Below are 18821 nucleotides of genomic sequence, written 5' to 3'. Positions count from 1 at the left end.
AAAATACACATTTGTCTATTGATTTCCATGATAAACTTTATTGTTAGGTATGGTTGAAATATTGCAGTCAATGAATAAACATTATTGGTTGTAAATTGCTATACAAAATGTTAAATGTGCCCAAAATAATTATGTGAATGTCTTGTATGAATCACAAACCAATTTTGCAAGTAATAACCTAATATGACTATATTATTCAAATGTTTAAATGAGTTTGAATGTGGAGAAAATGCTGAAAGGAATTAAATTCTAGCAATCTGTGTGAACCTTAATGAGAGAATCCATACTGTATATTTACATACAGATACTAAACCGTTTTTTTTTTCCAATTGATAATCATTTATCATATCATTTAACCATCTGTTGATATTTATTTTTATTATCTGTGCTCTTGTAATGCTTGCAATTGCAGATTAATCTTACGATTATGTGGTATCAAGTGATAGTTGTCTTTGTGAAACCATTTCCATTCTATTTAACATCACATGATGATGCTGTGAAGCGGTAATTTTCTATAGCATTAATTCAACACATGTTGAATTTGTTGTGGTCAGATGAAGTCCAGCTGAGCACTGAAAAAGACGGAACTAAGATTATTCAATAAAACCTGCTCATTCAGATCACTTCATCTCCCTGCTTTCTCTCAACCCTTCCTCCTCCAACTTCTTGGATGATACAAGACAACAAATAATACTTAAATTATTAACTGGATAAAATGCAGTTCTAACTGGTTTGGGGTGTTAACTGGTTTTGGATACCAAACAAAACATGTCTTCTAACTAAATCTATGTTCTTGTCGATTCCCGAGTGTTGAAATGATCTAACAATGCATACAAATTTGACAAAGATCAAAGCACCTGCAACCTTTGAATAAGTCCACTGTCTGAGTTTACCATGAAAAGTAGCCTATATGCCCTTGTTTGGCCTGCAAACCACCTGCAAGATTTTAGTGCCATCTAGTGGCGTATGGTGGAGCTGACACGGGTCTGCAAGTGGACAAAAGGACAAAAACATTTATGATTACCTGGTTTTACTCTGGTGCAGAGTAATCTAGCATTAAACAGTTCATGAAGGCATAAAACACCTACATTACAAACAACAGCATGAAAAATCAGTTGGCTGTAGAGCTCTGATTCTGTTACACAAATAAAAAAAAAATGGTGAAGACCTTGAAAAACAGAGAGGTTAACTGAATAAGAACAAGCAATGGCTAAAACTCCAGGTTGTCACTTTTTATAGAATTAAGTATAGAATATAATAATTTTCACAGAGAGCATTTTTAGCCATCTTACTTTGTTGGGTAAAATGTATAAAAATGTATATTTTTTTTGCATTGACCAGTATTTAATCTTGGCTCCCAGCCTGTTCAGATGGAATAGCTGGTAGACAAACTGACAAGTTCCCAAAACGCCTTTAAAACCAGCAAACCAGACCAGCATGATCAGACTGGGAGAGCAGCTAAAACCAACTTCAAAGGAATGCATTACATGAAAGCTTACCCAGACACAAAGGTCAGCATTTTGGTGTCAGTATGCAACATTTAAACACATATAAGGCACAGATCCTACTCTGTACAATATAGACCGATTTAAGTGAAATGTGCTGTTTGTGTTCTGTTGAATGCTCTTTAACTTCATATACTTACATATTTCACATATCCGCAAATGTTAAACAGTATCCCTGAGGATCATTTATGGGCTGCCATAACCGAACCTGTATGTGGGATCTCAGGTCGGCTGAGGAAACCCCCGGCTAGGTATAGATGAAGTGGGAATCTCCCTTCCCAACTTAAGTAGCCTCTCACTGCGCTGACCCTCAGTTTCTGTGACGTTCTGTTCCTCAAGTGATTGCCGGATGAGAGACTTGAGCAAGGGCAGACCAAGGCCAGTTGTGGCAGAGACTGGGACGACATGCGTGAAACACATTAGGCTTTTAGGGATGACATCCTCAGCAAAGCGATGGCTTGATTCTAGGAAAGCAAAGCATCACTTAAAAGAGTTATCAACTGAGAAAAACGGTGTTTATTGTACACAGCCATCAAGCTCAATGCAATGAAATCACATAAGGCCTGCAGTTCAGCAAAACTGACTTGTGGCAGAAATTCGAGAGTTCAAATATCTGAACTGATATCAATCTGCATATGTGATGGACACTGGTTTTGACCATTTATGGTATCTGCTTTGAAAGCATCTTGAGTAAAACAAGTACATAATATAAGTACAAACAAAAGATCTGAAATGATAGCAATGTGACCTGTTTTACAGAATACGGAAGTTTGTTGCAGTTAACCCCTATTGAATGTTAAATGAAACAATAATACAACCACTAACTGATAAAACCTATGCTGTTGTGATATACAATTTCTGTAAAGCACCCACTTTATCCTTAAAATAACACAAAAATTAATTTAGTAATTTGTGACTAATATGCTTGAACGGCCTATATAATAAATAGCCCGTAAATTGCCCATTTGCTTCTAAAAAACCTACCTTCCTGGTTCTCTAAGTGAGCTTCCAGTTCTCGGAGAAGGCCCTGCGCCTCTGGGAGGTCCATCTTATTTATGACCAGGATCGCTGGCTTTCCTAAAAGTTCCTCTTTATACAACTCCAGTTCCTTAATAACAGAGAAAATAAAGAGCACTTCATGCAGCACAATCGTATATGCAGAAGCATTTCATTCAGAAAAGAGTTATATATATATATATATATGTATATATGTGTGTGTGTGTGCTTGTTTGTGTATGTGTGTGGTTGTTTTAGGTATTTATATGCACATTACCATTCAAAAGTTTTTTTTATTTTTTTTATGCTTCCTAATTTATGTGATAAAAATACAGCAAAATCACACATATTGTAAAATATTTTACAATTAAAAATAACTTTTCTTATTCAATTTAAAATTGGAGTTTCTTCCGTGCGATGGTGAAGCTGAAATTTAAGTACTCCTGTCTTTATAGTCACATGAAGTGAAGTGAAGTGAAGTGACATTCAGCCAAGTATGGTGACCCATACTCAGAATTTGTGCTATGCATTTAACCCATCCGAAACACACACAGAGCAGTGAACACACACACACACACTGTGAGCACACACCCGGAGCAGTGGGCAGCCATTTATGCTGCGGCGCCCGTGGAGCAGTTGGGGGTTCGATGCCTTGCTCAAGGGCACCTAAGTTGTGGTATTGAAGGTGGAGAGAGAACTGTACATGCACTCCCCCCACCCACAATTCCGTCCGGCCTGAGACTAGAACCTACAACCCTTCGATTGGGAGTCCAACCCTCTAACCATTAGGCCACAACTTCCCCTTAAATCATGATCCTTCTGACATGATCCTTCTGATAATTACAATTCTTCAGAAATCAATCTAACATGCTGATTTGGTGCTGTGCTCAAGAAACATTTCTTAATATTTGATCCTTTGATCAATTAATGCATCCTTGCAGAAGCAGTAGTGTATATTATTACCTTGTTTAAAAGCATCACGGTTTCAAATGCAGACCTTAAAGGGGTGTTACTAGCTAGCTGAAACCCACAGATGTCGACCTGAAACACCAAAACATGGGATTACTATTACTATTACACAGCCACTGACATTCAAGTTCAGGTAACAGACAAAACTCAGTACCACAAACAAGAGCTGCTTGGTTCTCTCCACATGCTTGAGAAACTTGTGTCCCATCCCTTTATTTACGTGAGCACCTTCAATGAGTCCTGGTAAGTCTGCTACTGAAACCTCCAGAGAGAAACAAACTTCTGTAACTCACTCTGGCATCAGTCTGACAAAGTGTTTATTATGTAATATCAAATAATATTTGCTGAAGCTCTGTTCAATAAATATGTACAGACTATTGTATGTCTGTACATACTGTATTATTGTATATAACTGTATATTGCAATTTTTGGTTTAATTCACACTATGAATTTTTTTCTAAGGTCAAAACCATGCTTGTTAAGAAGCATCCAGTATAGTGCTAAGTGCTATCATTCCATCACATTTAGGAGAGCTTGTCATCCTACCTGCTTGTGATCATCATACATAACTTTTCCAATTTCAGGTCTTAAAGTTGTAACTGCAGAAGTACAATAAAGGAAAATAACAAGGGAAAGGGATTATTGCAAAAGTGGCAATAAAGTGGCAGTTTTATACACACACATACACACATTCATGCATATGATATATATATATATATATATCACTACATAGGTTTAACTAATATTTGTAACTGATTATCAGTTCTCACAGGGGTAGCTGGCAATCCTTGGTTTAGCATGCGACAGGGCAGTCAGCAAAGAGGATTTGCCTGCATTGGGAAACCTGTCAAAAAAAAAAAATGAAATACATATTAGTGGAACGAAAAAACAATTAAACGAGAGGGGTCACAATTATGACACTGAGCAACTTTACTATTGCAAAACAATAATATTAAAAGTTTTTATGTAACAAATATAGTTGGTTCATTATGTATTTTTGTTTTATGCATTATTTTGGTTATTATTCCTAGATCATGTTTTGCTCTTTATGTCATTTACTTTGTAATTTTACACCTTTTTTTTATAGCAATACTTTTCCAGTCCAAATTCTGTTTAGACACTCACCCTACAAGTCCTAGATCTGCAATGAGTTTAAGGTCAAGCCGTATCTGTCTGGTTTGACCTTTACTGGGTAAGAACCCAGAGTGAAGAGAGCCGCCGTGACCCCCTTTGGCCACCAAAAGTTTGTCTCCTTCACAGTTTAACTCTCCTAATGAGAAAAAATGTTTTATTCTCATTAGGTAAGACATACAGAATGCAGTATGAAATGGAAGAAACAACATACAATGGCATTTGATATAAGTGCAAAGTATGTCTAATAAGCATGTCAAATAAAATAATGAAGTGATATGAGGGATGTGATGACCTAGATGTTATAGAGGGATTTAAATGGAATTACCTAAGATTCTCCCATTGTCCGTTGTAACACTGATCCCAACAGGTGCACAGACCTGACTGTCCTCTCCTTTAGCCCCTCTCAGAGCATGAATACTGACAAAAAATAAATAAATACATTTTCACATTGTATTGTATAGCAGAGCAATTATTTGTGATTTTTGTTCATCTAGTTCACCAAAAAGTGAATCTGTCCTCATTTACAAAAAAAGTAAATGACTTATTATGTGCTTTTCTGGTTTTAAAATTCATTAAACAGTTTTATGTGAGAAGAAGTGAAAAAACAAGCATTTCACTTTCCTCACACTTGACTTAGAGCACATTCTCTCAAATCATACACACGTCTGCACATTTAAACCTGATGTGAAACAAATGCAAACCAAAGAAGTTGTTCACAGAATCTTCTACTTCTGCCATGTTCAGCATGTAAACAATGTAATTATTCCATCTTATTATAATTTGAATAGGTGGAAGTCAAGAGGTTCAGTGAATAATATTGAATGATGTTCTTACATTGCAATCTGCTTCTCAAAAAAAAAACAATAAACCCCACTTTTATTACTTTTAAACACTTGGAAAACAGTTCATGAGTCTTATAGACTGCTTTCTGGAACTTGACATTTGGGATTGCTGTGCAGTTTTGTTATATAGAAAAAAAAGTAGCTTGGACATGCTAAATCTCCATTAAAATTTAATGGCAACTTTTAAAATTTGAGAATGCATCATATCCTCTGCATGGGGCAAATAAGCTTTCACAATATCAGAAGAAGACCGAGCTCCTCACATCAGATTCTCCTGACAAAAGAATAACCTACAACACATCTGTTAGATTTACCTGCTGTTTGAACCAACACCTGCAGTGAATCGTTTGTTAGGGTGCTTGTCCTTGATTTGCTTCAGTGTAATGTCTTTTTTGGCCACCACCCAAACGTCTCCACCATCTCCCCCAAGTCCCCCTAAACGGGGCAGACCCATTCCTCCACTCCCACCCCTCACATAAAGCCGAATATTATCCACAAAGTTGCCATACTGAAATAAAAGACACAGATAAAGTTAGTAGGACATTATGTTCGAGAAACAGTTCGTATTTCACCTCTGAAGGCATGGAAACTAAGTCAAATAAAGGCAAATTAAAATGTCGTCAGTCCAAACTTTTTGGCAAAAGTCTGCTGAGCCATTGTTCCACTATTTGCATAAATATGTGTCTATTAATATGGTAAAAATAATTTTTACATTTCCCGAACCTGCACATTCACTAACGTTATAGCCTCTGGGGAAAAGATGACAGACACGTGAGGTATTTCTTCTAAGCTATTATTATTGATAAAAGTGCTTAGAGTGAAGCATCGAGTTTGTAACAGGAATTAGTTACATAAACATCTGCTACACGATCTGTTAATGACACACAGAAACTACGGAGCATGTGAAGGGCGGGTTACTGCTAACGTTAACTATTTAAAATGTCATTCGATAAACTGGTCAACGTTACCAACCTTCCGGAAACAAACTCTGCTTGTCCAGACCATCCCGAAATAACTCCGCAAGGCAGAGATTGTATCAAAGTGTCACAAAACCTGTGTTTTTTTTGTTTTGTTACAACGTTATTTTCTCTGCATTGTTTAGGACTGAAGTGAAAGACTAACACGTGTGTGCTTCCGGAAACATGCCAATGTGTGCTGTGATTGGCTTAAAGTGCTGTCCATTAAGCATGTTTCCGCCTCCTTCAGCAGATTTGTGATCCGATTTTTTCAGATTTCGCCCGATAATATTTACTAAAGTTTCTACATTAAAAAAAAGTTACATTTATTTCTTATATTACTACTATATTAAGTTATACAATTATGGGGTTGTCTAGCTGTCAAAAATAAACGAATAAATAAATAACAGTATGCTAATCATAAACTCTAAGTACTTGCGTTCCTCAAATTGTAATCCAGTTATGTTCTTCACGTCAGGTGGTTTTTACTAGTGGAATGGGCTACAATCAACAGCATGACGATTGAAACACATGGGCTCGCAGGGATTTTGTTTCGGGTTAGTAGCTATGCAAATGTAAACGCTGAAGACGGACATAGTTAATTCTATATAAAAAAAAGTCATGAAAGATTTCAATGTTTCCAAGGTTCCAATGGGACGTTTAAAGGGATTCACTGACGGCCAGTGGTGGCGCCTACTAGTGTGTGTGCTGATGCTCGCCACCGCATCCTCGTACACCATACCCAGTCTCGAGATGCTGAATACCGAGGGCACAGAGGGCGGCAAGGCTCCCGGTCAGCTGGGCGAGATAAATCTTGAATGCGGGGACGCATCGTCACTGGCAATAATAAATCCGCGTAAACTGCGTGTTGCAGATACAGTTGCTGGGCTCTGGGACTTCATGACATACATGAGCGGGTCTAATCAATCCAAACATTAGGACATGTTTATGGAGTTGGCACAGGGGTTTTGGGAGAGGTATGTGGACTGTGTGCTTATATATTTATATTTATTTATATTAATATATTTAAGAATGTTTTGTCTATACTTGTGCATTTGCAAAATGTCTCACACCTTAGAAATGTAATTTCTGTTGCATTTTACAGAGTAGAAAAAAATATTGGTAAAGGTGAAAATTGTCCACCTAATTTATTATGCGCTGTGTGAGCAGTGTAATAATTAAGCCTAATAATTTCAGAGGACAAACAATTTATTCCTTTGGATATATAGAGTAAAATTTACATACCACACCTAGGGCAACACAACTGCAAATCTGCATCCAATCAAGTATACCAGCTGCCCAATTAGTCAACATAGTCTACCATGTATATATAGACAGTATGCAAGAGACTGATTTGTTTGGAAAACTTTTTCAGTGCGCGCGAAGCAAGGGAACCATGAGACACAGGAGGAAAGAGGTAAAAATGGATTACCTATCTATCAAGAAATGAAGCTTTAATAAAAGCACAGACTTTGAAATGATGAATAACTAACGTTACAGTGGTGTACTACGTGATACCCACTTTTTAAGTGATACCACAACCTTTCGATTGCGATTACGACTCTCTAACCATTGTCGTGGCATATGTAAATTTAATTGACTGCGCTTTAATAATAGTAATTTGTGAACACGTCAATAGAATTATACAACATAGGATCTTTGTTCTTTGTGTCTGGATGTCTCAGGAACAATATTAAATGTAATGTCATATCGCAGCTCACAAAATTTTGCAAGTGAAATCTCTGGTTCAGCACAATGAGCTCCAGCTTCACCCCTGGTTTTGTGAACAAGTTTAACCAATTAATTTAAATAAATCTGATTCAAATATGAAATATGAAGAAAATTTATATACAGATCAGACACAACTTATCACCAGTGCTTTTTACCTTTCGAACAAAAAAATGTTATGTACATTTTTGTTTTTTAAATGAGTGTTGAAAAAGTAGGGATAACACCTGAGAAGATGACAGTGAAAGTGATAAATTTGATGTGCATATATTTATTGTTGTAACTACATAACTTGCATCAAAAGTTCATGAAGAGCTGTTATAAATGTTCTTTTTAGGCATCACATTCCCAGAATAACAGTGTTTTTATCAATCAGTGTAGAAGTATTTTCAGAAATAGTCCATAAAATCATTAAATTAATTAAAACATTTCACTGGGCCATAACATGTCAGTGTATGCAATACAAGAGGTAGAATATCAAGCTCTTTTCCAGACTTGGTTTCAGTGCTTCAAAGTTGCAGAATGTGTGTGAGCATGAGAGTATGTGCATCAAAGTTATTTACATGTAGTATGAATGTATTATTTAGCAACATTGCTACTGATTCAAAGCCATTAGCTTGCATTCAAAAGCACTTCTAAACAATTGACAAATTGACAACTGCAATTATTCCTTCAGATGTACATCCATTTCCAAATACAACAGAGCCAGATTCACCAGAAGTCCAGGGCTAACTTTCCAATGCATTATTCCCAAATTGTCCAGAAAACTGAAAAGTCCTTGAACATATCAGATCGACAGATCATTTTCTGAGTTCCATTGAGCGTTCAGTTTTCATAGGTATCGTTCAATACAAGGTCCCAACTTCCTGAAATAGTTCAATGACTACATAACTGTGCAAGTATTTTTATTGCCAGAGAATCATCTGTATTATAAAATCCAAAATTCCCTTAAGTTTCTTTGCATTAGTGGCATCTAGTTTTGTCCCAAGCATGTTTGTGTATCTGTGTGTGTTAGTGCATTTGGTGTACAATCAAAAAGACACAACAAGCCTTCTCAATACATGCAGAGACATTCTAGGAAAGTATTACACAGGCTGGGAAGCTAGAGTCCACACCTTGAGAGACAGACAGATGCAAAAGATCAAAGCTCCAATTAAAATATCTTAGTTGTTTGGGGGGGGGGCATGCACTTCTACAATAAATAAATAAAATAAATAAGCCAGTGAATCCATTGCTGCATCAACCCTAGCTGTTGAGACAATGCAAGGTTAAACAGCCGGGTTATTTATGGAAGATGATTTTTGAATTATTTATGGTCAGTTAGTGAAAAGTGTTTAGTGGTAACTCTTGTTACAAAAGAGTTAATACCACATTTGAGTATTTATGTTTGCAGGGCTGTAACCATGATCCACAATCCAATTTTAGAAATGGCCAAACTGTCCTTCCCAATATTTGATATTCTTTACGTTGCTCCGTTCATTGTTCAGATGACAAAAAGTTTTAAAACATTACATCTTAGGCTGATCTTCAGTTTTTTTCCAGTGAAAGAATGTATTTAACATTTACTATCTGACATTTAATATCTTTGCTAAATGACTGACAGTAAAATACAATGATGAATTTTCATTTTGAATTTCTGAATCATTTCTGTGATTCAACTGAATGTGACGAAATATGAAACATTTTACATTTTCGACATACTAGGCATACCAAAAAAATAAAATGTGTCCCTATTTTAAATGTAAATAATATTTGCAAATATCTTTCTTTTGTTGTTGCTATTACTTTTACTGATTTTTTTTTTTTGTTTATTCCCTTAAATCCATTGAAATCCCTTAATTCCTTTTAATTATTTAATTCCTTTAAATTACCCCAAGTTCAAAACATTGTTACTGCCAAACATATGGTTGTATGTTTGTAGTTGCATGAGTGTATTGTAATGAGCTGTGAAGACAAAGAACAGTGTCAGAGTTTCTGCATTCTTTCCACATCCATGTAAACAGTGAGCGAGAAAAAAAAGCACTAAATGGAGACAAACAGAAAGGGAAATATAAAACAGATGGACCAGAGTTTGTCTGGCACAGAGAGCAGCAGGTCTGAAGGGTTGAACTCCATTATATCTGGTGTACTGTTCAGTCTTTTATTACGGTAAGAACAGCTGAGAACTTCACCAATGGTACATATACTGTTTTCCAAACACCCTTCAAATCACCCTTTCTGCAAGGTAAAGTCCTCATCTAAAACCTATTTCCCACCTGTTATTCTTCCTCAAATTTTCTCTGCTAAATCCAGCAGTGATTTATTCCAGAACCTTTCAGAGGGCAGATTCTGAGTAAAGAGCCCCTGATGATCCGTGTGACGGTGGGTGGAGTCTGCGCAGTGATGCAATGGATGTCGAGTTGAGGTCTCCGCAGCTACGCAAGTGGATTCCCCCAGCTCTGACGGGGTCATCATCATGGCGACGGGCATTATGGCGACTGTCACTGTGGGAGTGATGGTGTCCACGGCAGTGGTGGTGGACGTGCTGCTGCTGCCCCCTGTTGGTCCCCAGAGAGTTACGAAGCACCTTCACAGAAAATGTAACGGGTAATTTTATCCTAAAGCGCACTACAAAGAATTCTAGTTGAACTAAATTATTTTATTTGTGGTATTGGCAATATTTTACCTGATCTAACGGCAGACCTTCACTTCCTGTCCTCCTTTTAGACCCCTGAGTACAGTTTCCAGCATGTTCAGTTGCAAGGGTTAGGTTACGTTTGGATCTCTGCAGGAAACGTTGCACTAAAACTTTGGTGGCCTGTAATTTAAATTGAAAATGTTTGTCTACTTGCTTATACTACCATTATGGTAAAATTGAGAAGAAATGGAGATCGGCAGATGTCGTGGTCCTTGACATCAAAAAGACTAACCTTGAGGTCTCCAAGTGAGCGTGCACAGTCTTTGGGTAAACGCAGCGAGGTGGCTGGGACTTGTTTTGTGGGTAACCGGGTACTTACAGCCTTAACGCTACCTTTTCTGGGTAGGGAAGCAGGATGTGCCAAAGAGGAGCGAGGCAGCAAACCAGCTCCAGACGATACCCCTGTGCCACAAAGGTAACAGAACCAAAATATTCAAATATAGTGAGCTGGGAGACAGATTGTTATTAAAATAATATTAATAATCTTAAATCATTATTTTTACCTTTGCATGTTAGTTTGGTATTTTATTTATTATTTTTACCTTAAAAATTATTGAATTGATCAGGGTTCTTGTTAAAAGTAAAACCAAAAAACATGCTTGCTTGTAAGGTTGGTTTCTTTCAACCAAAAAGTTTCTTATCTCTGTTCTGGTGTAACCCGTATAAATGCAGGTGGTCATGCATTGAGTAGGCATTTCTGAGCTTCCAAGAATATTTCAGAACATGCTTTCTCAATGTTTTATTTTTTATTTTATTTTTTTTTGCATGAAAAGTGTGCAAGTGATCAGCTCTGAAACTTGAAATGAACTTGAAAAAACTAGATTTCTCATAATATGACTGCTTAAAATTTGTTTACATTAGACATGTATTATGTGTTACCATAATTATTATATAAAAGGTTAATGAAAATAAAAGATTGTAACCATTTGACCCAATTTGGCTTCTCTGCTTGCGATCAGATAATTTTAAGCTGCTAAACTCCAAGAAAGTTTTCAGTCCAATGATCCAGGAAGCGAATGCATTCAAACAATCCATCCAAAACAGCACTAATATAAAGTAAACCAGGCTGATTACTTCAGAGATTGCAGCGAGAACAGCGTTTTCAGTGGATTATTCATTCCAGTGTGTTTCACTTTAAAAAACAAGCTCTGTCATATTCTGTGATTGCGTCACGCTGTGTGAAGTACAGACTGAATGGGTTTTCAACACATCCCTTGACTGTGTTTAGGTTTTCTGCTGTTGCATTGTACACATACTTGCTTTCATATGGGCTACTTATATCATTTGGTTGTTTGGTGTCCGTTTGGAGTTTCTAAGAGTACTTTTTTGGAAAGACACCTAAATTTATCTTGAAAAAATCTTGCAGAAAATAGAGTATATCAATATTTTGGTTTACTTTTCTGGATATAGCAAATGATAAAAAAATAAACATTTGAGACAAGATAAATGGTTTATGCTTAATTTCATGAAGTGTGTGATTAAGCGCGATTAATCACAGAAAAAGGATGTGATTAATTAGATAATACAATTTTAACCAATTGATAGCCCTTATATACACTTGTATACATGTGTAAATATAAACTGAAACTAAATTAAAATTAGAAATGTTTTCTTCGAGAACTAGCTGAAATAAGTTAAAGATGAAGCAATAAATTACTAACTAGAAATAAAACCTAAAACTGAATTAAAACTAAAACAGAAATTGAAATGTTAAAAAAGTTATAAAAATTACAATGAAAAAAATGACAGTACATAACATTACTAAAATTTAAACTACAATTAAAACATAAAATGAAAATGTAAAAATTAAATATAAATGAAAACTAAAAAAAAGTTAAATAAAATCTATAATAGTACACAACTAAAATATCACTGTGTCTCTCTTGTAATAAACACCCCTGTGACAAACTCTTACCTGTTTCTGATGAGGTCTGGGATCCCCCCTCACTGACTCCTTTATTGCCTCCTGAGAGACTGAAATCACCTGAAGACAGAAAAGCACACACAAAAACACATCTTAATTCTGCAGAGTGGTTTGAAGAAAACAGAGTAACTCAGTGGCGATCACAAATTCACATTTTCACGTAAATTCCATACAACTGTAGTCTGTTACATGTGTATGTTCATACCTGTGTCAGTTGAAGAGCTAAGTCCTGGTTCACTGTGTGACCTCAAGAGAGGTAAGAAGCCATCACTGTCTTTTCTTTCACGTCCAGTATGCTCATGGAAACCTGGCCGCAGAAGGAGCACTGGTACTGTGTGGTCCGGCCGGTCTTGAGCAGGACCTGATGGGGCTGTGGTAGGTGGGTTAGTGAATGCAGATGAGGAGTCCCGTCGGGAGGGTGTGCAGGGCCGAACTCGGATTTCTGGGATAGAGGAAGGTTTAGATCCTGCTAAGAACTCCAAATGAGAGCAGCTACTCGCCAACAGAGCTTGACGCCTCAACACTGGAGACCTGGGGAGGAAATTGTGAAGAAAATGTTTAGCTGAAAAGTATTTTTTTTGTCATTTTTTTTATTTACATAAGCCAGTAGGTCGACAAGAAGCGAAGTGGGTGAGAGAGAGTGGGGTGGGATCGAGAAAGATCAGTGAGCCGGGACTTGAACTCGGGAGTAAACTTTGTTGTTACCTGCACAATTTCTAAATGAATTAAACGTTGTCATTTTAAGTTTGAAAGAATTATTATTGATGCTTCCATAGGCATCAGTGTATTTTACAAAATATTATATTTTTCTACACTGTGAAATCTTGTTTATTAAGATTATAGGAGTATGTTTTACAAGAAAATACTACTTCAGTTATTCTATTTTAATTTTTTACTTCTTTTTCTTTCTGCCTGGCCATTTACTAGGAAAATTTATTTCTACACAGTTTTTTTAGTGTAGTACTTATGTGACTTTATAGGACTGAATATGTTGTGGTTGAAAACATTGAATAGCTATGATACAAGACAAGAAATGAACACATCCTTCTCTGGCTCAGCACCAGCCAAAGCATGAAACCAGAATTACACTTAGCATGTGATGCACTAAATGTTCTAATCACACTGGTGTGACCGTATGCATCAAAGGTTTAAAAATGCAACTTTTTCCTACCTGTAGGTAGAGGAGTTGTGCGAGCTTGGGGAAGAGCAGGAGTTGGATCTCTCGCCTCTGAAACAGTGCCTTCCAGAAGGAACGGCCATCATTCCCTCAGGATGTTGTGTGGAAGAACGGAGGCTGGCGTACTCTCCCGCCTCCCCTCCCTCGCTGCCCCCCCGTGGCCGTCCCCGCACACCGACACCCACTTCCATGAGGCAGGAGTCCTCAGATGGGGAGCTGTCATCTGGAATATCCACAATCTCAGACATCAATAGAGAGCCACTGTCCATTGACACTGAGAGAGAGAGTATAAAAAATGTACACATATACACATAGTTTGGTCATTTAAAGGGACAGTTCACCCAAAAATGAAAATTAGCCCTTGATTTACTCACACTCAATGCATCCTAGCCTTATATGACTTTCTTCCTTTAGATGAATCCAATCAGAATTATATTAAAAAGTGTGCTGGCTCTTCCAAACTTTATAATGGCTGTGAATGGGTATTATTTTTCAATAATCCAAAAGAAGTCCAATAAAGTGCATGCATCCATCATAAAAAGTGTCCCACACAGCTCCAGCGGGTTAATAAAGGCCTCCTGAAGCGAATCGATTATGATGGATGGATGCACTTTATTGGATTTCTTTTGAACCAGTGAAATATAACACCTATTCACCTGCATTATAAAGCTGCATTATAAATCCTCCGACTGGGTTCATCTGAAAGAAGAAAGTCATATACACCTAGGATGCCTTGAGGGTGCCTTGAGGGAGTGAGTATCCTTTTAAAATGATGTAGGATGGTACATAAAAAATGGATGTCTTGACAAAATCTGAACATAAGTGATCAGAGGAGATGCAATTGAAATGCACATAAATACCATACCTTGCAAACAAAACTGTGTCTTGGCTGTCCATTTGTGACTGATTTACCAAAAACGTATATATCTTAAATGGATAGTTCACCCAAAATTGAAAATTCTGTCATCCTTTACTCACTCTCAAGTAGTTCATTTATACAGTTTCTAGTCCCATTCACTTCAATAGTTTTTCATTTTTTCCATACTATGGAAGTCAATGGGGGACCAACTACTGTTTACTTACCCACATTTTTTAGGTTCAATAAAAGAAAGAAACTTGAGGGGAGAGTAAATGATGTTAGTTTTTGGGTAAACTATGCTTTTGGAAACCGTTTGCTAAAGGATGAACAGGCGAGAGGCAAGACTCACCTTCCCCACTGAATGCTGTGGATGTTCCTCTCTCTCCGGACAGCTCACTGGCTTGAGTGTCAAACACTGTGGCCTACGAACAGTGAGAGTGACATCATGACCACAGTATTACAAAATGATGAGAATTACAATTCTTTACAAAATTATGCAAAGCAGGATACCATCATTTTTTTTTAAAGAAACAAATATTTTTATTCAGCTATTATGCATTACATTGATCAAAACTGAAAGTAAAGATCTTTGTAATGTTACAAAAGATTTATATTTCAAATAAATTTTCTTTTGAATTTACTATTCATCAAAGAAATATTTTTAAAAAGTATTATGTTTCCACAAAAATATTAAGCAGCACATCTGTTTTAAACATTGATAATAATAACCAGTTTCTTGAGCAGCAAATCAGCTAATTAAAATGATTTCTGAAGCATCGTGTGGCACTGAAGACTGGAGTAATGGCTGCTGAAAATTCAACTTTGGCATGACAGGAATAAATTACATTTTAAAATACATTAACAGAAAATACAACATTTTAAATTTAATAATATTCCACAATATTACTATTTTGACTGTTTTTATTTATTTTTTTCGTTGTCCAATTACTGCAGCATTAAAAAAAAAAACATTTAAAAAATCTTGGTTTGAATAAGAAGTCAAGACATCAAAATACGTCATCTTAACACCACTCAATGCATACATGTACCTGACTGGAAGCCCTTTGACCTATCACTGCCTCATAAGGAGGAGGGCAGTCTGTTGGGTACAGAGGCACTGGACTCTCCATTGATCCATTATATGTGACACTGCAGGTACACAGAGAAAAATGAGGCATGAGAAAAAGTAATCATTACAAGAAAAGTCATGATAGAAGAAGTGTAGTTAAAATTGAAAAATGTTCATATGAACAAAAAAGAGATTGTGAAAAAAGACTGCAATACTCCGTCAGAGCATTTCAAGTATGTAAGCGACCTTAATAAACATACTAAATACCATAAAAACATTTTTGTTTTTTCTGAAAGGTTTAGTTTTAGAGGTAGCTCTAGGAGATTTGATTAGCTCAATATGAAACAAGAAACGTCAATGGAAAGTGCACAAAATTATGGAAAACAAAAGCCAAAATGTGTGTGTGTGTGTGTGTGTGTGTGTTTTTTCACCTCTGTGCATCGGTCTCTGAGCTGCAGGTGTATTCAGGAGGGTAGTAAGGTGGTGGAGGAATGGGTGGAACAAACTCCTCAAAGTCCATCATGTTACTGAGAAATGCATCCTGAGGAGTGGTGCATTCTGGGTTAACAGAGCGAGACCGATGAGGAGCCAGCTACAACAAACAGAGTGGGATGAGATAAAGTGCCAAGAGTGTATCTACACACTGTAACGTTTTAATGAAAAATTCAGTTATTTAAAAAGAGTGTTTTAGTGCAAAGATTTAGTGGATTTTGTCTCACTAGATGCATTAGGTCCAACGAGAAGATATGAATGCTGCAGGTGACCGTGGACAGAGTGCAGATAATGGTAGAGAGAATACTAAGACCACAGGCACTGAACAGCAGATCCTGCAGACACACATAATATAATGGTTAAAGTCACACGTATTCAGACATCTTGAGTGCAGTGTTTGCTTTTGGGGGCAGGGACCATCCCGAACACCCTATAAGAGTTAAGGGACCCAACCTTGAGCTGGTGACGCACAGAGTGGCAGTCTGAATGTTGGTAGAGCACTAGTGTCTCATCTTCTGTTGGAGGGCATGTCTGCTTGTGGTCACAGCAAAGACACAGACTATTCTCCACCTGGAACAAACACATGGATATTATCTGAAGAGAAGAGAAGGGAAGAGAAGAGAAGAGAAGAGAAGAGAAGAGAAGAGAAGAGAAGAGAAGAGAAGAGAAGAGAAGAGAAGAGAAGAGAAGAGAAGATACCTGACAGGTAACATAAGATTTGACCATCTGTGCATTCTGACATGAGAGCATGGAACCAGCCAAATTGAGAATCACACAGACTGCAGACAGCAGCATGAACAGCGAAACCTGAACGAAACAAAATCAGCATCACTGCAAAAACTAAGAGGAGCAGACAAACACACAGACATTCTGTCAAGATGATAAAGATACGTACAACAAGAGTGAAGGGCCTCCTCCATGATATCACACCCACTACTCCTGACGCCACAACCTAACAACAAAAACATGTTTAAGGGGCAGATTTTCAGTTCTTCACACAAACTATATGAGATATGAAACAGGGTACAGCTTCTTTGTTTTTCTTTTATATATATATATATATATATATATATATATATATATATATATATATATATATATATATATATATATAATAAATAATCATCTTTTATCATCTAATAATCATATTTTGTGTACCACAGAATAAAGAAAGGTATACAGGTTTGAAAAAATAAATTATTATGTATTTATTGCAATGTATTTAAATGGCCCTGTGGGACCGACAGCAGAGATCAAATACAGCATGTTCCACTATAGGACACGTCATGCCAATATATATATATATATATATATATATATATATATATATATATATATATATATATATATATATATATATATATATATATAACTATCAAAGAAACTTACAAAGAGACCAGCCCAGAAAGGACAGGACTGTCTGACACGGGGTGATGAGGTGAAGGCGAGGCTTGTGAAGCTGAAGGCCAGCACCATGGCCCCAAGTGCAAGGTGACACAAGCCCAGGTAGAGCAGCACACGCGCACTGGTCCGCCCAGACATTCCTCTGCGACTCCCAGACAAAGCTCGAGACCCTGACATCGAGGCCACGCTACTGGAGTCGGACGGCGAGGGCATGATGATGGCTACTGAAAAACTTCCTAAATTGTGGAACTATGCTACTTGGTTTAATATGTCATGTATAAATACTTCTTTAAATATGCAGTTAGGGTCTAACATTAAGTCCACAGCTGTTAAAACGCAACGAGACACACTTATGTTGTGTCAACATTTATTCTTGGCGTCGTACATCTGCATTCTCCAACATCCCTTGATCTGGTACGCTCCATCGCCCACCTGCCGTCCTTCTCTCCCCATCACCGCGGCACTGCGGTACCCAGAGCCTTTAGCAGGCCGAGTGGCTGCAGCATCCGCGAGCGAGCGGAGCAGCTTCGGCCTTCTGGCTACTCCGCGGAGGAGGACAAATCAAGACAGGTCCTGCTCTCATCGAAGTGTGTGTTCACCGGGTTTCCACTAGAGAGCCTCAGAGCCCCCACCTGAACTCGGAAAACACGTCTCATGAAGCACAGCGGTTTCAGAAGAGAAAAGGGAACAATCGACAGCAAAAGGAAATGAAAACATGGAACCAGTTGCGAAGAACTCTCAGTTGGCTGGTTCCATGCTGCGAAGAACTCTCTATGTTGCTCCCACTGTGCATCCGCTTGTTTTGAATGATAAATAATAAAGCTATGGTCTCCCCCTTTTCCTTCCGCAGTCACGAGGACTCCCGTCCCGTCCGTATCCCGGACATGAGCATCACTACGTAATCACGCCAGACTTGAAGTGCCTTTGCGTGCGTGTGTTATTCACGCATGATGTCTTTACGCGTAAATTTAAACGTTATCCGATTCAGTTTCAGCTTGACTCCGTTTTAGAAAGATCAAATTGTGCAGCGCATTATGGTAGAACGTGTCCGTAATATTTGTTCAATGCGTCACCGCATTCACCCAGAGC

The 18821-nt window shown here is 37.4% G+C and overlaps 2 protein-coding genes across 3 annotated transcripts; both read right to left on the bottom strand.

Moving 5' to 3' along the window:
* Positions 1–18: 18 nt before the first annotated feature.
* LOC113059116 (GTP-binding protein 10-like) lies at positions 19–6588 on the bottom strand. The gene is made up of 10 exons (XM_026227384.1): positions 6419–6588; positions 5761–5954; positions 4930–5021; positions 4596–4740; positions 4241–4314; positions 4017–4069; positions 3625–3732; positions 3465–3542; positions 2490–2613; positions 19–1969 (listed from the first exon to the last, which is right to left on the bottom strand). The coding sequence occupies exons 1-10, from the start codon at positions 6449–6451 to the stop codon at positions 1728–1730; spliced, it is 1143 nt and encodes a 380-aa protein (XP_026083169.1). The 5' UTR covers positions 6452–6588; the 3' UTR covers positions 19–1727.
* A 1803-nt stretch (positions 6589–8391) lies between these two features.
* On the bottom strand, positions 8392–18813 carry LOC113059113 (protein FAM189B-like). 2 transcript variants are annotated; one of them, XM_026227383.1, is made up of 14 exons: positions 17718–18813; positions 17224–17280; positions 17028–17135; positions 16782–16898; positions 16556–16663; positions 16268–16428; positions 15817–15916; positions 15117–15189; positions 13903–14131; positions 12937–13262; positions 12723–12791; positions 11040–11209; positions 10796–10927; positions 8392–10696 (listed from the first exon to the last, which is right to left on the bottom strand). In XM_026227383.1, exons 1-14 carry the CDS (start codon positions 17943–17945, stop codon positions 10445–10447), a joined length of 2130 nt encoding a protein of 709 aa, XP_026083168.1. In that variant the 5' UTR covers positions 17946–18813; the 3' UTR covers positions 8392–10444. The 2 variants fall into 2 exon arrangements, with proteins under 2 accessions (XP_026083168.1, XP_026083167.1); XM_026227382.1 differs by having other exon boundaries at positions 13903–14182; positions 17718–17945.
* Positions 18814–18821: the final 8 nt, after the last annotated feature.

The sequence above is a fragment of the Carassius auratus genome, chromosome 41 (assembly GCF_003368295.1).
Source record: "Carassius auratus strain Wakin chromosome 41, ASM336829v1, whole genome shotgun sequence".
NCBI lineage: Eukaryota > Metazoa > Chordata > Actinopteri > Cypriniformes > Cyprinidae > Carassius > Carassius auratus.
This window is presented reverse-complemented; position numbering and strand designations above follow the sequence as displayed.